This window comes from Balaenoptera borealis, assembly GCF_965194805.1.
Source record: "Balaenoptera borealis genome assembly, chromosome: 19".
NCBI lineage: Eukaryota > Metazoa > Chordata > Mammalia > Artiodactyla > Balaenopteridae > Balaenoptera > Balaenoptera borealis.
Window position 1 is genome coordinate 55,991,779 of NC_138878.1, and position 20,753 is coordinate 56,012,531.

The window sequence follows — 20,753 nt, forward strand, 5'->3', positions numbered from 1 at the left end:
TTGATAATCAATCACATTACTCTTTCTCACTGAGCCAGAAAGTAAAATGCAGCCTTAATTTTTTTTTAATTAAATTTATCTTTAAAAATTACAAAAGTAATATGTGTTCATTTGCAACTAGTGAAATAGTACAAAGTTATATAAAGAGAGTGTTAATAATTCCTCCTTCTCTCCAAGGTAACCAATATGAACAGCATACACATTTCTCTACATACATACATACATAGACATTGACATATGAGATATTTAAGGGTTTTTGTATATGGCTCTTTTTTTTTTTTTTTCATTTTACAAAAATGGCATCATTGTACATATTACTATGTACTTATGGACATCCCTCCATCTTGGTAGTTAAAGATCAAACACTATACTTAGATATAAATACATTGTTTGTATGCTGCTATCAAGATCAAGCATATTTTTAATCACTACATAACATCCCCTTGTCTGAGGTATGCTCCGGTTTATCAATCCTTCCCCATTGATGGGTATTGCCATTGCCTCATTTCTTCAGTACCCTTCCCCCTGCAGTGTCCGGGCAGCCACTACCAATCGACTGGAGTTAGCCGGTGACGTAAAACCCATTTGTCAGGTCTGATCCAGTCTTGCTCCTTATCTCACACGTTCTAGAGAAGGGAAGCAGAGTAGCTCAAAGATTAAAGTGACAGAGTGGCTGGGGCAAGACTAGAACTGAATTTTCTTGACTTTAAACATTTCCCGTATCTCATGTTGCCTCTCACTTAGAGCCATCTACCCTGTTTCTCCTCTGGAGTAAATAAACAAATCTAATTCTTCTTCTGTGTGCTATGCCTTCAGGTATTTGAAGTCAGTTATGCCATTCCTCCTGAGTCTTCTCTTCCCCAGGGGAAATTTCCCCAGTGCCTTCAAATTTTTCTCTTAGGGCAAGGTTTCCAAATCCCTTTACCATCCTTTGGGCGATTCCTTCTATCATCTTCTCCCCAGGGGCTGTAGAAGTCCCAAGTGTGGCTTCCATGCTCACTTTCATTTATTCATTCAATAAATATATATTGAGCACCTTCTAAGTCCTAGTCACTGTTCTGGGCACTGCGCAACTATATAGCTTGCATTTGTTGGGAAGAGAGAAACAACAAACAAAGATAAGATGATATCTGAGGGTGCCAAGTTATATAGAATAAATGAAATAGCATTAATATAATAGAGTGACAGAGAGAAACTCTTTAGATTGGATGGTCAGGGAAGATCTCTCTGAGGAAATGACACTGAGCTGAGACCTGAGTGACAAGTAGAAGCCAGCCATGCATAGGTCTGGGGGAAGCCATGGATAGGTACAAGTGAACAAGAACTTGGTACACAGGGAGGTTGGAGGGGCCACCAGAGTCTTGCAGGGAGCCCTGTAGGCATTTTATTTAAATGCAGTAGGAAGTCATTGGAGGGTTTTAAGCCAGGGAGGCAACATTTGATTTGTCTTTTGAAAAGATTTCTGGGAGGCTTGTTTAGCTGGGAGCAAGGTTTCATTCCCCCCTCACACACTTTCTCTTGTTTCTTATATCCAAAGGGATTGACAGCCAGACCAGTTTGCTCTGTTCAACTGTCCCACTGAGGATCTATTGAGGTGAGTCACAGCCATTGTCAGGTGTACCTCAACAGCCCTCCTCAGCAGGAGCATGGACATTCAGGGAGATGGCAATAGCTCCCTAAAACCTAGCCCAGCAGGTTCAATGGGTCTTTGTATGGAGTTCTCAGTCCTCTTGGCAGCCAGAGGGAGATGGAGCCAAATGTGGTTTGGGGATGGAGCCAAGAGCACTGGTTGCAAGAGAGACAGAGGGGAAATGTGAGTGGAGACCTGGAGCAGGAGACACTTAGAAAAAGCCTTAAGAGTAGTGTCCAGAAACCAGTCAACTGAAGAATAGGCCTGTTGTCTGCCCAGTTGACACAGCTCCTGTGTAGTTCCTGCCTGCTAAAGGAATTTGGACACTTTCTTGGGAGTTTTTAACATCTGATGTGTCGCCTTCTCAGGTTGGTATCCTCTTGGCTCTTAGGAGTCTGAGTGACAAGCTGCCATCTCTGGGAGCCAAGGGGACATCGCAACCTAGAGGACCTGGGTCAGGAGTAGCCTTCAAGGGAATGAAGAAGAAGTGAGAGATTCACTTCAGAACAGGGATAGGTGGGCTCTTAGAGATCGGAGTGGGAGAGCTGGGTTGGAACAGATGAGATCCCCCCAGCATGTTGGAGATCTCTGAAAAGGACCTCTGCCCCTACGCTCAGGCACCCAGTTACTGATCAGTTAGCTATCCACATACCTGAGATCTCCACCAGGGTCACCACGCACCTGTATCCTAGCCTTGTGGGTCTTAGCTTGAAATAATACAAAGAGTCCATAGGGTCCTTTTAGCAGGCGAGCAGTCACTCTGCCCAGACCCCTGAAGGAGGTGACCAGAGACCAGCAAGGAAAGGGCATGTGCTCAGCATCACATGTCTGCTTAGTCATGTCACCTGGGGCCAGGTCTCCATTAATTCAGATATTTTGCCACAGTGTGCAGTGTCTCCTATTTCCCATCTAGAATATCTTGGCAACTTACTCTCTGCTTTAAATCCACTTCCTTTGGCCCTGTGACAGCCAGACCTGAGGGGAAGCATCTTCTCCTTTGTCTGGGTCTCTGAGTCCCAATCAAGCCTTTTCTTTGGATCTGGAGATTGGAGGGAGAGTTGGTTTAGTATCTGGTTAGCTTCATCTTTCTCCCAGGAGCTCGGCAGAGTAGGTGCCCTGAAAGAGGAAGGCCTGAGGCCTCCTTACCCCTTCAGCCCACACTCACCAGGCCAGTTCCTGCCCCTTCATTCTCTCTGACCTCCTTGCTTCCTTTTCCAGGAGCCTGGAGAGGAGTGGCTAGACCAAGACCTCCCCCGATGTGAGCAGGTGTCCTCCTCCCTGCACCACCCATTGCCACCACGCCAGGGAACATCCTCAAGCCCTGGCCCTCAGGGGAGAGGTAACAGGAGCCTGCAGCCGAGACCATGTGACGGCGCTGGCCCTTGCCACCGCCGTCCCCCCCACCCTGGCCCCAGGCCTGGCACCATGATGTTCCGAGACCAGGTGGGCATCCTCGCTGGCTGGTTCAAGGGCTGGAATGAGTGTGAACAGACAGTGGCCCTGCTGTCACTTCTGAAGCGGGTCACCCGCACCCAGGCCCGCTTCCTACAGCTCTGCCTGGAGCACTCACTGGCGGACTGCAATGACATTCACCTGCTGGAGTCGGAGGCCAACAGTGCTGGTGAGTCTCCAGAGATGGGAGCACAGCAGGAGGGAGACCTGGAACAGTAACAGATATCAGGTGTCTGAGGAGGCCTACCCAACAATGGCACTAAGAAATGTGGGTTCTAGGCTTGCTGGTAGGTGAGGAGTCCCTGACCTCCCAAGTTATCATCATGGCTCTTCTGGGGCTTTGTTGCCAGAAATCCTCAGACATGAAATGGGGGACTCCTGGGGGAGTGCAGTGCAAACTGGAAACTACCCATAACAGAAGAAGGATCACGTAGGGTGGCTTGTCTGGGCAGCTAAAAGGAACAGACTAAAGTCATTACCTATGAAAGGGGGACGGAAGGTGAGCGTTATTTCATTTCTCAAGCTATGGGACATCAGACCTAGGAGGGAATTTTAGAACTCTTCCAAAATTCACATGTCATCTTATACTGTTCTTTATCCCCTCAAAGGTAGGTTGCTCCTAAGGCATAAACAGCTTCAAGAGAGTTTTGAATTTAGATATAGTCCGTATCAGTTTCCTGAACACTCAGTAGAGAAGTGCTCTTTGTCCCACGAAGTTGACATTGTGACGGGTGAGCTAGGCTTCTCTAGAACCTCTCCCTCAGGCCCCAGGTATAGCTAGGAGTCAGTCCAGAGAACCATCTCAAGGGGCACTGCTGAAGCCATTCTGGCCTTCTGGGCCTCCACAAGGCTGGATGGAGAGGTGTTGACCTAGGTGACGGGTGGGAGTGATGGAGGCCAAAGAAGAGGGGGAGTATGTGCACCTGAAAGCTAGCTGGGGAGGGGACCCCAGGACCCCATGTAGCATGTGTCCAAACCTTTCCCATGTTCTTCCTCAGGGTAACAGTTCACATTGAGTCCCTACAACAAGCCAAGTACTGGTTTTACTTGTATAGTAACTTTGAAAACAGTGTTCTTTGGTGGCTCTAGAGTCAGACTGTCGAGGTTTAAATCCCAGTTGTGTCACTTGCTGTATAATCAAGTAACTTCACCTTTCTGAGCCTTGGTTTCCTCATCTTTAAAATCAAGATGATAACTGTGTTTCTGGGTTAGTTACGACCCCTCTGAGAACAGTGCCTGGCATGTAGTAAACATTCAATAAATGTTAACTGTTATTTTTATTGTCAGTAACTCGTTTAGTCCACACAACAACCTCATGAGAAAGGTAGTGTTGTTGTCTCCATTTTATAGGTGAGGAAATCAGCATGGGCTGCTAGGATTGGGATTTGGGGACCCCCAGAGCTGCTTCCTTCCTCTTCTCAGGCCTACCCGTCTTAGCAGCAGTCACCTTTATTTTTCTGAGTTTTTATGTACAATTCACAGAAGCACCATGGCTGTAGAGGAAGACAGTTCCTCAGGCCAGGAATTATCAGCTTAAGTCCCTGTCTCGCAGACAGTGAGCAGCGGGAACCCAGCTTGGCTCCAGCAAGCTCAGACCTCAGCCATTTCACAACTCTCCCATCCTCCCCACCAGGGAGGGTTCCCCTCTGCTCTGGCAGGGCAAGGGTTCTGGGGTTGTGGTATGGCTCTGCCCCTAGCGTGGGGGCTCCTTTGGGGCGGGCCAGTGTCTTAAGAAGCTTGGTCACACATCCCCACCACCCCACCCTGAGCAGGGAGTTGGGTGAGCACTGGGTGCCAATCCTGGCTATATATCAGAATCACACTCGTGCTTACTGCTGTTTATTTATTAGAGCATTTTTAGTTTTGGCTTTTGTTTTCAAAATTTGTGGTAAAATCAAACCATATGAAAGGTAAAAAGTGAGGTCCCCTTCCAGACTTCCACGTTCCCAATTTGTGTATGTTTTATGAGATATTCTGTGCATGTATGAGCACATACAAGTTCTCCCTCCAGCTTTTTCATTGTTTTGATTGTTTTAGCACACAGAACATTGTACATATTAACCAATTTGCTTTTTTCACTTAACAGTATAACTTGAAGATCATTCCATATTCAGCACATATGTGTATACCTCATTGTTGTTAATGGCTGCTTGATTGTAAGAATAGTAAGGTAACAGAGCCTGACCTGTGTATCAAGCAGTGCTTTACCTTTATTACTCGTAACCCTCACAACAGCTCCGTAAGGAAGGTCTTATAACTCCCCCATTTACAAACAAGACTGAGGTCTGCAGAGATTAGTGGCTTGCCCTGGGTTGTACAACTGGTCAGAAGTGGAGCTGGAATTTGACTTTAAATTTCTTCCTCTTGATCAGTAGGCTCTACTGCATGGTATGTTTGGTCTTACTCTTACAAGCAGTGCTGTAATGAGTACCCTTTAAGCATCTCTAGGATAAATTTCTAGAATTCTGTGGGACTGCTAGTTTGAAGTTATGTACGTTTAAAGTATTTGTTGTTACCACATTGCCCTTGAAAGACATGGTACACTTTATACCATGGTATACTTTATGCCTGAGACGCATCTCAGACAGTTTACATTAAGATATTGTGGTTAATACCTGTCCTTGAGAACTGCTGTGGAATGACTTGACTAGTGAATGAATATATGAATCAAGGTCTTTAGCCATAGCCCTATGTCAGGTGGTGAGAAGAAAACAAGTTGGTACTTAGGTGGATGGAGAGTTAGGGAAAACTTAAAATGAGGGAAGAGAGGGAGGGCCATGGTGTGTTCCAGAGTCAGCAGGAAGCCTGCCAGGATTAGAGCAGAGCATGACTGGAGAGAGAAGTGATCACAGAGGTAAATCCTGTGGGGCCTTGAATGCCTCTTCCTAATAGACATGGGGGCTCCAAGACTGTGTCTCCTGTCTCCCTCCCAGCCTCAGGTAGAGCAGCTGCCCTGCCTTATTTGTGAAGGAAGGAGCTGCTTCCTGGGCTTGGAGGCCTGCATCCTTTTGGAGGGCTTGGAGGAGCTCTGCATCCTCTGTTCATTACGGCTTTCCCATCCCACTGTGCTTCCCAAATTTGCATCATCACAATCACCTGATGGGGGAGAATGTGACCTAAAATCCAGATTTCTGGGCCCCCAACCCAGACCCACTCAATCAGAGTCCTGCGAGGATAGGCCTGGTAGTGGGTACCCAATTTCTCCTGCTGACCAGGCAGTTTGAGAGATGATACTCTACTGATGATTCATTTGTCATGGGACACGAGAATAGGAATCAGGACATCCAGGAGTTCTAGATCAAGCTCTGCCACTGACACCTTGTGTGACGTGGGCCAGCCCCATCCCTCTTGGGCCTGAGGATTCACTAGACAGTACGGGGATTGTTCTAGATACTCTCCAAGTACATCAGTAGCCCTTAGTATTTTATGGGGTGGGCCCCTCAGCAAACCTGTCCCTCCTTCCCACCAAGCTGCACACTTACCCCACAAACCAAATCTTCAGTTCAGTTGGTCTACCAATTCTGGATAAGGGTTGCCTATTACAGGGTCTGAAGCTCTTCTTCAGCTTTTCAGATCCCGTCAAGCCAGGAGGGCCGAACAGTGAGGCAGATCCTCTGCCTTTTTCTGGGTTTATACTCCATGTCCCACCCATCCAACCCTGCTACTTCCTTCAGTTCTCCCAGGGAGACCCTGGGTTCAGGTTTGGGTCAGAGCTGCCTACCCACTCATCTCCTTCTCAGAAAGGGCCAGGGAATGCAGAGAGCTCAATCTTGGTGAGTGGGTTCCAATGCTGGCTTCATGTCAGAGTCACTTTATAAAAGGAACCTGAGGCCTCGGTCCTATCTCCAGAGATTTTGGTGTTTTTTAAGCTCCCTACTTGACACTTGTGTGCATCCAGTGGAGAACTACTAGTCTTGATGCTGACACTTGATTCTGGGTGGGCCCAGGAAGGTGGTGAAGGTACTGTCACATGACCTACTGGGAGTGGAGAGTAGGGGGGCATGGAAGAGGCTCTGGTCTGGGCTGTCCCTTCCTCTCAAGCAGCTAGGAGGGTGTAGGGAAGTCCCCCAGCCCGGGCAGCCAGCATTGGTTTCATGGAAGCAGAGTCTGAGATAAAACCTGGGAACAGAAGAGCAACACCCAAGGGTCTCTGGAACAGGGAAGGAGAAGCCCCAGGTTTCCCCTTGTCATTATCCCTGTTCCTTCTCTCAGTGCAGTCTTCCCTACCTACTTGGAGCTATTACAGTAATCCTACAACCCACCCCACTTCCCATGCTGACTTGGACCAGAAGGGTGGGGCCGGGGAAGCTGAAATCTCCTTCCCTCCCTGGTCCTATAGCTTCCTGGGCCACATTTCCTGCATTTCTTCCCTCCGCCTGTCCTCTGAGTCAGAGTCCCCAAATCCAGCAGGTTTAAGCCCTGCCCTCTCTGGCTCATCGAATCTGGGTGGGGAAACCGAGGTCAAGAGGGGGCTGTGGGTGAGTGAGTCACCCAAGCTCAACTCTAATGCCTCCACCCTCCCCTTTCAAGCTCTACTAACACAGTTCATCCATCAAAAATGTGAGCCCCCTTGCCCTCCCCTATGTTTGTGTGAGATGGGATGAAGCATAGAGGGGCATGTTTGGAGCCAAAATGCATCCCCTCTGGCTGGTGCCTCAGGCTGCCACGATTGTTGCAACAGCCCAGCATGTAAAAATGGATTTGCTCTTATGGCAGTCTCCAAGATATATTTGGCTCCTGTGACTTGCCAGCACCCAGGGTCATGACCTACTTAGCTCTGGTCACCTGGCCAAGGAGAGCACTCATATGCAGTCTCCCTCATCCTCTCTGGAGTCCAGGTTTGCAGCTTGGTGAGCAGCAGTCATTGACATCACGGCATTCCCCAGTCCCCTCCCTCATCCGCCCACCTCCAGAATTTCATCATTGCTTGTTGTGCCTCTAGCTCAGAGGAACTAGAGATGTGTCTGTTTTTGGTAAATAACTGCATGAAATTCCCCACCCCTGTGGGGAATCTGAAGGGGGAGACCCAGATGTGTCCTCCTGTGTGAATTGCTCCCTCCAGCCCCGAAATAGCGTAGGCTTTAGATCTTCAACCATCAGCAACGACAATAATAGTTGAAATGCATGGAGCACTTAACACAGATCAGGTGCTTTGCACGATTGTCTCATTGAATCTTTACAACAACCCTTTGATATAGGGGCTTTTAACTGCCCCCATTGTACAGAAGAGGAAACCAAGGCTCAGAGGGGTTTAAAGGACTGGCCCACAGTTATGTTGAGCTACATCTTAGAGGCAGAGCTAGATTTTGAATCCAGGCAAGTTTGCCAGTTGAACTTGTACTGTTTACTCAGTATACTCTGCTAGGACATGAGACAGAGAGACCTGAGGTCAAGGGATCCTAGACAGGGCACATTATACACACACAAACACCACTACCTTCCAGGGGACCATCAGGGTTCAGCTGTGCAGGTATTCATTGGGTCTCTGCTGTGCCTCAACTCTGGGCCAGACTTTTCTGCCCTGGGCAGGAAACTAGAAGTTCCATCCCTACCCGTCATCTGCAGCCCCTGCTGGGCTCACCCCAAGGGGCCTGAGGCTGTGCAGATTCCTTGGACCAGTTCCAGTTCTCACTGATGCTTTCCAGTGATGGGAGGCCCACCCTTCCCAGTTCACCACTGTACAGACACATGAACACACATTTCCCTAGGGTCAGCCTCCATTCTTCCAAAACCACTCTCCCCTTTCACTGCAGTAGAACAAGGTCCTTCATTGAGCCCAACCCTTGGGGCTCTTCTGTCATGTCCCCTGGCAGTACCAGAGGAGAAGCTGTGTCCCTTAGCCCTGGCAGTACTCTGGTGTGGGGGAGGGACTAGACAAGGCTTCTCTCTGTCCCAGATGCCTCTGGCTACCCTGCAAGGCCTAAACAACAGCGATTGAGAGCATCAGGGTAGGGCTAAAGGGGTAGGCCAACTCTGCTGGAGGAGAAGGGAGAAAAACACCAATCGTTGAGTCACATACTGAGTGCTTACTATGGGCAGACTCTGTCAGGTGCTTTATATTCATTGTCTCCCTAAATCCTCTCAGCAGCCCTGTAATCCCTCTTTTACAGAGGAGGAGGCATATTGCCCAGGCAACTGTACCACACAGCTGGGATGCAAGTCCTTAACTTTCTGTCCCTAATCTTCAATCACTATATTTCTTCTTCCTTCTCATCAAAAACTGAAAACTCAGGGACTAAGTCAGGGAAATGGAGTACCAGGGAGGTCCTTCCCATGTGATCCAGTGCCAGATGGAGGTGGGAGAGCTCAAAAGGTGAAGGCTCTCTGAAGTCAGGAAGGCTTATCCCACCTTGGAAAGATCTTTAGATATGGAGCTGACCTAAGAGATAGCTTCATGGTCATGGGGAGCTCGTTCAGGAGAAGATGGATGGAGGGGATGAGGTTTCCTAGCCTTGTGTGGCAGGTCCTGAAAGGGATCTGGAAAGCCAGGGACAGGGGGAAGAAGAAGATATGCGGCATTGGAGAGATAGTAGAGGGTTGTGGGTAAAAGTTCCTCCCAGTTCTCGAGGCAGAGAGACCTGGGTTCAGATCTTGGCTCTGTCACCTTGGATGTCACCTTCCCAAATGTATTTTCTCATCTACAAGATGGGGATGCTAGAACAAGAGTTGAGGTGAGGATGAAAGACGGTCATGTTCTTAGCATGTGTCTGGCTCAGAGTAAATGGTCAGTAAATATCCATTATTACTATTATTGTGTAGTATTACTCTTCGTTCTGTTTTGGCGAGTACTGTGGGCATAACATGACTCTGAATAAATGGATGAACCCTTGAGCACTTTAACAGGGGTTCTCTAGGAAGCTTGGGGCAGAGAGGCCCAGGCAAGAAAATGTGCACTTACATGGCCAGGAGTTGAGAGGTGTATGTGTTTCATTTTCTTAGAGCTACAAATGTAAGAATTAGTTATGTGAATTCCCAAGCCATAGATTTCCAGACAGGTCATTAAGGGAAAGAAATGTGTGAAAAAGGTATTTCTCAGGTTTTTATGCAAGGCTCCCAGTGGCCAGGTGTCCGGTCTGTAGTGTGGCCAGAGAAGACCAGAGGTCCTTGGAATATTAAGCCTTAAGGAAATTGGGTTGAGACACCATCAGAGGCAGAGGGATCCAGATCGGGGCTCACTTGAAATCCAGATGGCTAGAATTCTGAGGCCCTCCTTCTATACATGCCCATTCCCAGCCTCTGTGTTTCCTGGTCCGGGAGTTGGCTTATGCCTTGAGAATCTCTGTGGGTATTCAAAAGGAAGGAGCCCCTGTAAGATATAATAACCATGGTGTTAGAAATGACAGCTGATGTTTACTGAGGACTTACTTTGTGCCCTACTTTGTGCTTTGGTCTTAACTTATAGCAACCATGCCAGGTAGGAATGATTGTGACCCCACTTTACAGATAGAGAAAGTAGAGCTCAGTGAAGTGATCACATTTACATCAGTAAGTAGGAGAGGAGGGACATAAGCCACATCACTGCCTGTTCTTTTTCATCACCCACCCCTCTGGGGTCCTAGCTCTGTTAGGTTAGAACCAGCTCCTTTGTCCCTTTCCAAGACCTCACCAATATCCCAGTAACTCAACTCTCAGAACTTCCGTGTTAGGTGTTTGAAAATCATTACCGTGGCTATAGATATGACCTCAGTTGCCCAAGAGTGAGGGCAGAGTTGGTTCCAGTCTTTGATCATTGTCTCTTTTCTCAAGTATTAGTATACTTTGTCCCTTTCCCTTGCCCCATCAGCATTACCTGCCATCCTCCACTCCATTGAGCTAGTCATGGAAGTGGTAACAAGGTTTTCAAGGAGGACAGTCAGTCCTGTAACAGTTCCTTCCTGAGACCTCCTTTTTTTTTTTTAATATTTATTTATTCATTCATTCATTCATTCATGCTGTGTAAGGTCTTAGTTGCGGCATGAGGAACCTTTAGTTGCAGCATTCAGGCCCTTAGTTGCGGCATGCGTGTGGGATCTAGTTCCCCGACCAGGGATCGAACCCGGGCCCCCTGCATTGGGAGCGTGGAGTTTTACCCACTGGACCACGAGGGAGTACTGAGGCCTCCTTTATGTGGCTAGCTTGGGGCCTTATTCTTGGGGAGCTCACTTCTGGGTAGAGAGAGGAAGCCTCACTCATCTTCACAGGACAGACAGGCCCTCAGACGATGGGATGGGAAGGAGACATCACCAGATCACCAGGGCATGGAGTAGCCACAGAAGGCTTCCTGGAGAAGGGCAGATGTAGGCAATCCCTAAAAGACTTAGAATTTGGATAGGAGGAAGGAGACTGTTGCAGGCTAAAGCCTTGAATCTCAGCCTGACTATGGAAGCTTGGATGAATATGGCATGGAGAGAGCCCCAGGGAGGATGGGGATATCCTAAACCAAGTCTTTATCTGGAGGAATAGGAGGTGGGGGAGTGCCCTGGAAATGAAGGTGATGTTGGGCTAGGAGCTCTTGAACTTGAGTCCATTGGTGCTGGTTGCCATTATACGCTCCTGGTCAGGAACATGATATCCTGGTGTGCTTTAGGAAGATCACTCCATCTGGGTGTATGGGATGAGTTGGAAGGGGAGAATCTGGAGGCTGAGTCCAGTTTAAAAAGCAACAGTAAGCATTTATTAACTATGTTCTATATGCCAGGCCACTTTCCATTCTTTATTAACTCCTTGAATCTCAGAGCAACACTGTGAATTGGGTACTGTAATTATCTTCAGAATTTTTCAGGTGAGGAAATCAGTGCTCTGTGAGGTTCAGGTGACAAAGGTCCAGCTAGTGAGTTGGGGAGTCCAGACCATCTGATTCCAGAGCCCAAGCTTTTTTTTTTTCTTTTTTGGCCAAGCCATGTGGCATGTGGGATCTTAGTTTCCAGACCAGGGATTGAACCTCTGCCCCCTGCAGTGGAAGTGCAGAGTCCTAACCACTGGACTGCCAGGGAATTCCTGAGTCCAAGCTTTTAACCACTGTATTCCATTGTCCTCCAAGTCAGGAAAGAGACTGTTTTGATAGTCAGGGGAAAGCAGATACAGGCCATGAAGATAGAGTGGGGATACAGCAAGAAGAGCAGGCCTGGGGGCAGCAGGAGGGGCTCAGATTCCAGAGTAGCAAGTTTGGCTTATTAGGAGTCATAGCAGGTTTCTGAGAGTGGGAGTGATGGAACCAGAAAAAAAATTACTCTGGAAGCAGGCTGAGTGTGTTAGATATCACCTGTATGAGGGACAAGGTCGAAGTCATGAAAGGAGAAGGGAAATGAGATTGGAGCTGAGGGAGCAGGCTATAGGCACCTCTCCTGGTTTTATGGGAGTCCCCCACCCTGGCTCCCCTGACATTCCCTCTTGTCCCCTCTGCAGCCATCGTCAGCCAGTGGCAGCAGGAGTCCAAAGAGAAGGTGGTGTCCCTCCTGCTGTCCCACCTACCCCTGCTTCAGCCAGGCAACACAGAGGCCAAGTCGGAGTACATGAGGCTGCTGCAGAAAGTGCTGGCCTACTCGATTGAGAGCAATGCCTTCATCGAGGAGAGCCGCCAGCTGCTCTCCTATGCCCTCATCCACCCGGCCACCACGCTGGAGGACCGCAATGCGCTGGCCCTCTGGCTGAGTCACTTGGAAGAGCGGCTAGCTAGCGGCTTCCGCACCCGGCCTGAGCCCACCTACCACTCACGCCAGGGCTCGGATGAGTGGGGTGGCCCTGCAGAGCTGGGCCCTGGGGAGGCAGGACCAGGCTGGCAGGACAAGCCACCCCGGGAAAATGGACACGTGCCCTTCCACCCACCCAGCTCAGTGCCGCCAGCCATCAACAGTATTGGGAGCAACGCAAACGCAGGTGAGGAGGTGGGAGTCCGGGAGGCCATGCCTACTTGAAAAGGGTCGGACCGGGCTCTCTCTTCACTCGCTCTGTGTCCCTGGGCAAGTCACATAACCTCTCTGGGCCTCAGCTTTATGAGACAGTGCAGAGGTTGTGAACTGGCATTGCCAGAGCCATTCCTGACCTGCAGACATGTTTTATTGAGCTCAAACTCAACAAAACTTTGGTTTTTGTTTTGTTACGTTCTTAAATAAATTTGGTGATGTAAGGAATTGGGAATTTTCTCCTAAAAATCCAGATTTTCAGCTTCTCTTGAAAAGTCAAAAGATCTGGCAACTCAAGGCCTGTATTCCTGGTGGCAACCATAAGATGGAGTTGAATATTGGTCACCGCCTTCAGACCCTGCACATGTGTCCCAGTCGGCCTCTGCCCCTACCATCCCACTTTGGGCATGTGTGATAACTGCCTGACTTCAGTTATAGACCATCATAATTTGAGGTCCTTTCCAGCCCAGACATTCTGGATTTTTGTATCTGGCTCCAGCTTACAGACTCATTTCTGAGAAATGTATGTTTGTAAGCCTGTTCATATAAGATGTAACTCATGCTGCAAGGCATTAGTAATAGTAGGTAACATTGTTGAGCATTGACTGTGTGCTAGATACTTTTTTATAAGCACTTTTCAGGCATGATCTCGTTTAATCCTCATCACAACAATATTATTAGCCCCATTCTGCAGATGAAGGCGCTGAGACTCAAAGAGACGAAGTCTTGTATTCAAGGTCACAGAACAAGTGGTGGAACTGGCCAGGGTTTAGACCCAGGCAGTCTGATACCAGAGCTTGCCTCTGACCGCTGTGCCATCCTTCAACTAAGTGGTCTCTTAGTAAGCACCCCCAGAGGCTGGGGTGAACGGGAGGAGCTGGTATTCCAGTGAGTTTTTGAAATATTAGTTGAAATGAACAGTATAAGGGAGAATGGCATTTCCAAGGATTGATGAGGTGACAGGACCTGACTGAAAGCAAGAAGTTTCCAAATTTAACCTCAAGGTGGCCGGCCCCTTTTTGCAGGTACTGGTTAAAGCAGGCCAGGAGAGGGTGGCGGTGAAATGTTACCTGTGCCATTGGGTGGGGTGAACCCTGGGTCTTCATTGCCCAGCTGTGTGGCACCTGGTACATAACAGTTACCCCTGAGCCTCTTTCTTCCCCAGCTGAATATGGATATCCTGGTCACCTGCCTCCTTCCCAGATGCTGGCAAGAATCAGGGAAGATAGAGGGGTAGAAGGGCACTTCGGGAGCTCTAGCAACCCAAAGTGTCTTGGACCTTGTTTTCTAGTCTCAGAGCATGACAGTTTCTGGGTCCAGGTTGGGAGGGTATATTAATAATCATAATTCTAGCTAAAATATATTCAGCGTTCAGTCTTTGCCAAGAGCTGTTCTGAGAAGTTTATACTTATAAATTCATTGGCTGAGTCACAGAAGAGTCACTTGCCCGAGGTGGTGTAGCCAGAATTTAAATCCAGAATTTAAATCTGGCTCCTCAGCTCATATTCTTTATTACTGTGCTACACTGCCCCCACCTAAAAGTGACCCTCCCGAAGATGCTTATTATCAAGGGGAGGGGTCACCCATGCAGGGTGCCCATACATTCCTTCCTCCCCACGATGGGGACAGCAGCTTTAGAGGACCAAGCTGGAACAATGTTGAATAGGGGATTTGAACCAGAAGAGGAATTGGGCATTCCAGATAGAGGGCACAGCATGAATTGAAGGTATAGGGGTGTCAAATTGGAGGGGACAGTATGCAGACAGGTCTGGCTAGGATGGAGAAGTGCGAGCAGTTAAATGAGTAATAGCAGTAGCAAATATTCATGTTTACCCTGTGCCAAAGACTTCACATGGAAGTGGAGACAGAGGGGGAAGATGAAGTGACTTGCCCAGGATCATGAAGTTAATAGATGGCAGAGCCAGAATTTGAACGCAGGTCTGTCTTGACTCTCAGATCTCAGTATGTTAGGGCCACATTCAGAGGGGGCCTTGAAGGCTAGGATGAAGCTTTTCAATTTCAATTTCAAGCAGTTGCAGGAAACAGGAAGCCATTAAACTATTTTTGAGTGGGGAGCAAGGATTGGCCTGTAAGGGCAGGCAGGGTGGGTTTGGGGTGCTGCCAAGGACAGGCCAGGGCTTCTTGGAGAGTGTGAGGCCCTGGATGTCTGGCCGGCATTCCTGTTTTTATGGTTCTCATGCTGTGGCCAGCCTCCACCCCAGTGTGGGTCCAAAAAGGGCTCCTCAGGAACTGCACAATCGTTCCAATCAGGATAATTTCCAGTCCTCTCAGCCTCGCCTGCCCGCTTCTTGGTTGAGAAGGGAGGAAGGAGGAAGCCAGGAACACCAAGACAGGCAAAAAAAAAAGGCCTGTGTTAAGGGTTACCCAGCACCCCCCAGGGCCCAGAGGGTGACATCTTCTAGGAGTCCAGAGGCTTGGAGGAGCCTCTTGCAGAGAACCCCAGAAGTCACAGATAGGGGAAGGAGGCTAGCCTCAGTGGGTGGGATCAATGCACTGCCCTCTCCCTCAGGTGACTTCTGGCTAGGAGCATAGATAACTGTCACAGATGAGGGAAGGTGCTTTGGGGGCCTGTACCAGGCTGGTTGTCCTTTCTGAGGCTGGGTGTCAGTGTAGCACTGGCAGGAACCCCAGCCTTTCCATCAGAATCAAGGCTGGGGTTCTTCTGTCTCTGCCTCTCAACTCTTTGTGGGAACTGGGGCAAAGGACTTCAGTTCCCCAGGCCTTGATGTTCTCACCTACCCAGGGTGAGGCTTTTTGGCTTTGTTTCCTTTTCTTTTTTGACTTGGGATACTTCTAGATTTCCTGTGTCAAGCTCAGAGGCCCCCTTAGCACCCTTAGGATGGTGGGTGCCCTCCTTTTGGACTTAGTGAAACTTTGAAAATTCCTGTGTATCTTGCCCTGACCTGGAGGTACAGAAATGATTGGACAGGCTTGCTGCCATCCTGCAGAAGCCCAGAGTCCAGTGTGAGGCAGGCTAGTGAAGGGAGCAGTAAGTGCTGGACTTGAGGTAGCAGCACAGGGGCCCAGGGAACGCAGAGGAAGGAGTCACAGAAGAGGGAACATTTGAGCCAGGAGTGAAGGCTGAAGTGGCTGGCAGATAAGGGTGGACGAGCGGTGAGCTAGGGGGAGGGAATAGCACGTGTAAAGGTCTGGAAGCTCATGGGAACCTGCCCTGTCCTTAGAGTGGTTAAAAATCAAGTTGGATCCTTTTTCCTATCTCAGGAATGGGATGGATGGAGGATGCGAAACATCCTGTGGATGAGGGCCTGGATTCACCCTGATTTGGGCTCAGTATAGGAAAAATCTTTGGGAGGTGGTGAAGCCCAATAACAGAGATGTTGAGGAAGCAGTTCATGTACTTCATTCACTTACTTTGCAAGTAGTTGTGAAGAACCTCCTCTCGTCGAAGCCCCATTGTAATTACTGAGGATACAATGACGTTTAAGACAGGACAGGGCCCTGCTGTCACAGGTCCTGTAGGAGGGGCGTACAGTTAATAAGTGAACAAATAACTAGATAAGGTCATTTCAAGCTGTGATAGGTGCTGTAAGAAAGATAAGACAGAGTGATATGATAGGGGGTTGGTGGGGGACAGCTACTGCTGACTGAGGGTTCAGGGAAAGCCTCAGAAGAGGTGATTGTTTGAGATGAGACCTGGGGGAGCCAACTGCTAAGATCAGGAGAACAAGAAGGGCGATCAAGCACAGAAGTCCTGAGGCTGGAACAAGCTTGAATGTTCCAGGAACAAATTGGGGTGGGGGTGCAGCAAAGGCTAGAAGGGCTTGAACCAAAGGGGTGAGTCATGGGAGGTGAGAAGTCAGGGGTGTGCAGGGCCCAGATCCTGCAGGGCCTTGTAGGTGTCGGGGGAAGAGTTTGAATTTTATTCTCAGTGTGAAGGGAAGCTACAGGTAAGATTTAATCGGGGACTGACTGGGTCAGATTTGCATTTTTAAGAAGGATCAGTGTGGCTGCTGTGAGTTGACTAAATTGTAGGGGACAAGGATGAAGGCAAGAAACCGGCGAGGAGGTTGTGACAGTAATTCCAGCTAGAGACGCCAGTGACTTGGCCCAGGGTGCTAGCAGAGGAAGTGGAGCGGTTCAGAGAAGTGGCTGAGAGCTTGCTGATGGATTGGTGGGTGGAGGAATGAGGGAACCAGCAGTACCTGGTAGGTGGTTCCCCTCAGACCCCAGGGTCCCTTCCTCTTGTTGGATTCCAGGGCTGAGCTGCCATCCATGGCACTGACCAGGGGGGCACGGTCTCCTGTGGTCAGATCCCCAAGCCTGACCTCTTGCCTCTCTCCCCCTCCGGCCAGGTCTCCCCTGCCAAATCCACCCCAGCCCGCTGAAGCGCTCCATGTCGCTCATCCCCACGAGCCCCCAGGCCCCTGGTGAGTGGCCGAGTCCAGAGGAGCTTGGGGCCCGGGCTGCTTTCACCACGCCCGACCACGCACCCCTCTCGCCCCAGAGCAGCGTGGCCTCCTCTGGCAGCGAGCAGACGGAGGAGCAGGGCTCCAGCCGGAACACTTTTCAGGAGGACGGCAGTGGCATGAAAGGTACAATGGGGGAGAGTAGCACTAAGACCCTCCTCAAGAGGCTTCCGCAGAACTTACAAGGACAGAAGAGAGCTTGTAGCTGCCTCCCCACCTGTCCTGTCCCTCCCCACCCAATTCTTCCTCTCCCCACCTCCACCCCCGAGAAGGGGACAGGTCTGAGGAGAGTGTACAGGCCCTGCCCTTAGGGCTTAAGACTGAGCAGAGGGACCCCCACAGGTCCCAGTCTGATGGGGGAAAAGCCCCTGCCCTCAGGCACACCAGTCTGACAAGAAAGCCAGGACACAGAGGTAACTGATGGAATAGAGGTTCCAGGAATACTTTTAAAGACATCAGAGGTCGTCCTAGTACACATCCAACCCAGCAACTCAGGAAGATCGGGTGTTCTGACCAGGGAAGGCCACCTGGAAGGGTCTGGCTGGACAGAAGAAGGTAGCTTATGGACCCTTGGCTTCTCCCTACCTCCTTCCAATTTTCTACAGCTTTTAAGGCTGCCTATGATTTACGCCTGGTCCTTCCCCACAACTGTCACCAGGGCCAGATTCCTGATCTTAGGCCCTCCCTTCTTTTCCACAGATGTGCCCTCGTGGCTTAAGAGCCTCCGCTTGCACAAGTACGCGGCCCTCTTCTCACAGATGAGCTATGAGGAGATGATGACACTGACTGAGCAGCACTTGGAGTCTCAGGTGAAGCCGAGGGGACATCAGGGCGGGGTTGGGGGCAGTACCATTTTGACATTACCCTTGCAGCCCGAGCCTCCTCTGTCTCTTTGGGCCTTGTTGGGGCACCTTGAGTACCTCAGCCTCCCATTTCCAGCTTCCTATCCCCTTCTGCCCTACCGCAGAATGTCACCAAAGGTGCCCGCCACAAGATAGCCCTGAGCATCCAGAAGCTGCGCGAGAGGCAGAGTGTCCTCAAATCCCTGGAGAAGGTGAGGACCTGGTATCCCCATCCAAGGCCAACTGGCTACCCAGTGGTGCTAGTGGCTGAAGTCTCTGGGTCAGCCTTGCTGCCCGTGTGGCCCCCACCTCGGGACCTCCCCAGCCCTAGGGAACCAGGGTCCAGGGACCAAGTGCAGGTCGGATCACAGGGCTCACTTGCTATGGCTAAGCTAAGAGGCTCTCCTCCCTGTCTGTCCTGGCCTGTGTCTCCAGAATCTTGTTTGTTGACTCAGCCCCTCTCTTCCATTTTACTCTTCCATTTCTAACAGCTCTTTCTGATAGAGCAGAGTGTCTCCCCTGTGTGCATGATCTCTCTTTCCAGTTGTTTCTTATCCACTCACTCTCCTTACACATCTGCCTTGATTTGCATCCCTTTTTCCCTTTCCCTGCCACTTACCTTCTGGTTTTTGCCCCCCTTCAGTGTCTTAGTCCAGATCTCTGGGTCTGAATCTGGTTCCATCCTCGGTGGGACCCTGAGGCCCCACCTTCTAAGCTCCGTGGGACTCTACCTTGAGTGGGGGAAGAGGGAATGTGTATGTACAAATGTGTGTGTTTGTGCATGTGTGTGTGTGTATGCTCTGGCAGTGCCCTTACCTGCCTTCTCTGTGTGCTGGAACCCAGGGTACCACCAGCTCTCTGCAAGGACTGTTTGACCCCACATGTATAGTCAGTCATTCTACGTAGTTCTGGGGGTTGGCATGTGACCTAGGCTGTGTCTTCCCCACTCAGGATGTGCTGGAAGGCGGGAATCTGCGAAACGCTCTGCAGGAGCTGCAGCAGATCATCATCACCCCCATCAAGGCCTACAGTGTCCTCCAGGCCACTGTGGCTGCCGCCGCCACCGCTACCACCTCTACTGCCAAGGACGGGGGCCGGGGGGAGCCGCCGCTGCCAGGTGCAGAGCCTCCCCTGGCTCACCCTGGCACAGACAAGGGCAGTGAGGCCAAGGACCCTCCAGCTGCAGAGGGCTACCCCCCTCCACCAGCTCCAGCTCCCACTGATGGCAGTGAGCCAGCCCCGGCTCCCGTCGCTGATGGAGACATCCCCAGTCAGTTTACACGGGTGATGGGCAAAGGTGAGACCACCCAGGGCCCAGCAGGAAATTCTGGGGCAGGGTGCCAAGTGAACCCAGGCATCAAAGGTCAAATCCAATTTAAATGATGGAAGCAAAACTTTTCAAAGCACTCTGGGGATTAGAGCACTACAGAGAGTGGCTAAGACTGAGATGACAGGGCCCCTGCCCTCGGGTGCGTCCAGGCTGACGGTGGGAGACAGCCCTTACCCTCAAAGTGTCTCCAGCCTGAGCAGAAGATGGGACATTGTGTATTGTGTCAGTGGAAACTGCATACAGTAAAGAGTGAAGAGATAAGGCGAATCCGTTGGTTCTTTCAGAGGGGACTGAAGTCCACGGGATGGGTATGGTGAAGCTCTTAATGGGCTCGCCTTTTCCTAAGGCAGCACAGTGTAGGCAACTTTACACTTGGGTTTAAGTTGTTTTTTTAATAAGTTTGTTTTCCTTTTTTTTTATAAATTTATTTATTTATTTATTTTTGGCTGCTTTGGGTCTTCATTGCTGCGCACGGGCTTTCTCTAGTTGTGGCGAGCGGCGGCTACTCTTCCATTTCGGTGCACGGGCTTCCCATTACGGTGGCTTCTCTTGTTGCAGAGCACGGGCTCTAGGTCGCGGGCTCCAGTAGTTGTGGCGCACGGGCTTAGTTGCTCCGCGGCCTGTGGGATCTTCCCGGACCAGGGCTCGAACCCGTGTCCCCTGCATTGGCAGGCGGGTTCTTAACTACTGCACCACCAGGGAGGTCCCAGGTCTAAGTTCTTTTAGCTGTGTGGCCTGGGACAAGTGACTCAACCTCTCTGAGCCTCAGGCTAAAAATGCCTACATTGATGAGACTGTTGCAAGACTTAAAAAGGAGAAAAAGGTGTCATTGACTTCACATCTGCTTTATGCCAGGCACTATGGTGGGCACTTTATATATCCTCGTGATAAGCCAGGTACAGTGCTTGGCACATAGCTAGTGCTCACCCAGCATGAATTTCCTGACCCACCTTCTGTGCCACCCAGCTGGGCCAGGGAAGCTGGAACATGGCAGAGGGCGTGCTGGTAGCTAACCTCCTGCCCTTTCCCATGTCCCCAAGTGTGCACCCAGCTGCTGGTGTCCCGACCAGACGAGGAGAACATCACCAGTTACCTCCAGCTCATCGAAAAGTGCCTGACTCATGAGGTGAGGCCTTGTCTAGGGGTCCCAAGAAGGGAAAGGCTGCCCCA

At 50.1% G+C, this 20,753-nt stretch overlaps 1 protein-coding gene across 8 annotated transcripts in view; it reads left to right on the forward strand.

The window, feature by feature from the left end:
• SAMD4B (sterile alpha motif domain containing 4B) overlaps positions 1-20,753 on the forward strand; it is a 37,241-nt gene that overhangs the window by 10,513 nt on the left and 5,975 nt on the right. For 7 of the 8 annotated variants that reach the window (XM_082366714.1, XM_082366720.1, XM_082366715.1 and 4 more), the window contains 8 exons: positions 1,538-1,594; positions 2,849-3,251; positions 12,467-12,937; positions 17,298-17,537; positions 18,111-18,220; positions 18,379-18,465; positions 19,205-19,550; positions 20,624-20,709. In XM_082366714.1, coding sequence (XP_082222840.1) covers positions 3,056-3,251; positions 12,467-12,937; positions 17,298-17,537; positions 18,111-18,220; positions 18,379-18,465; positions 19,205-19,550; positions 20,624-20,709 — 1,536 coding nt within the window. In that variant the 5' untranslated portion in view covers positions 1,538-1,594; positions 2,849-3,055. The remainder of the gene's footprint in view (positions 1-1,537; positions 1,595-2,848; positions 3,252-12,466; positions 12,938-17,297; positions 17,538-18,110; positions 18,221-18,378; positions 18,466-19,204; positions 19,551-20,623; positions 20,710-20,753) is intronic. The other variant, XM_082366721.1, reaches the window with a different exon arrangement.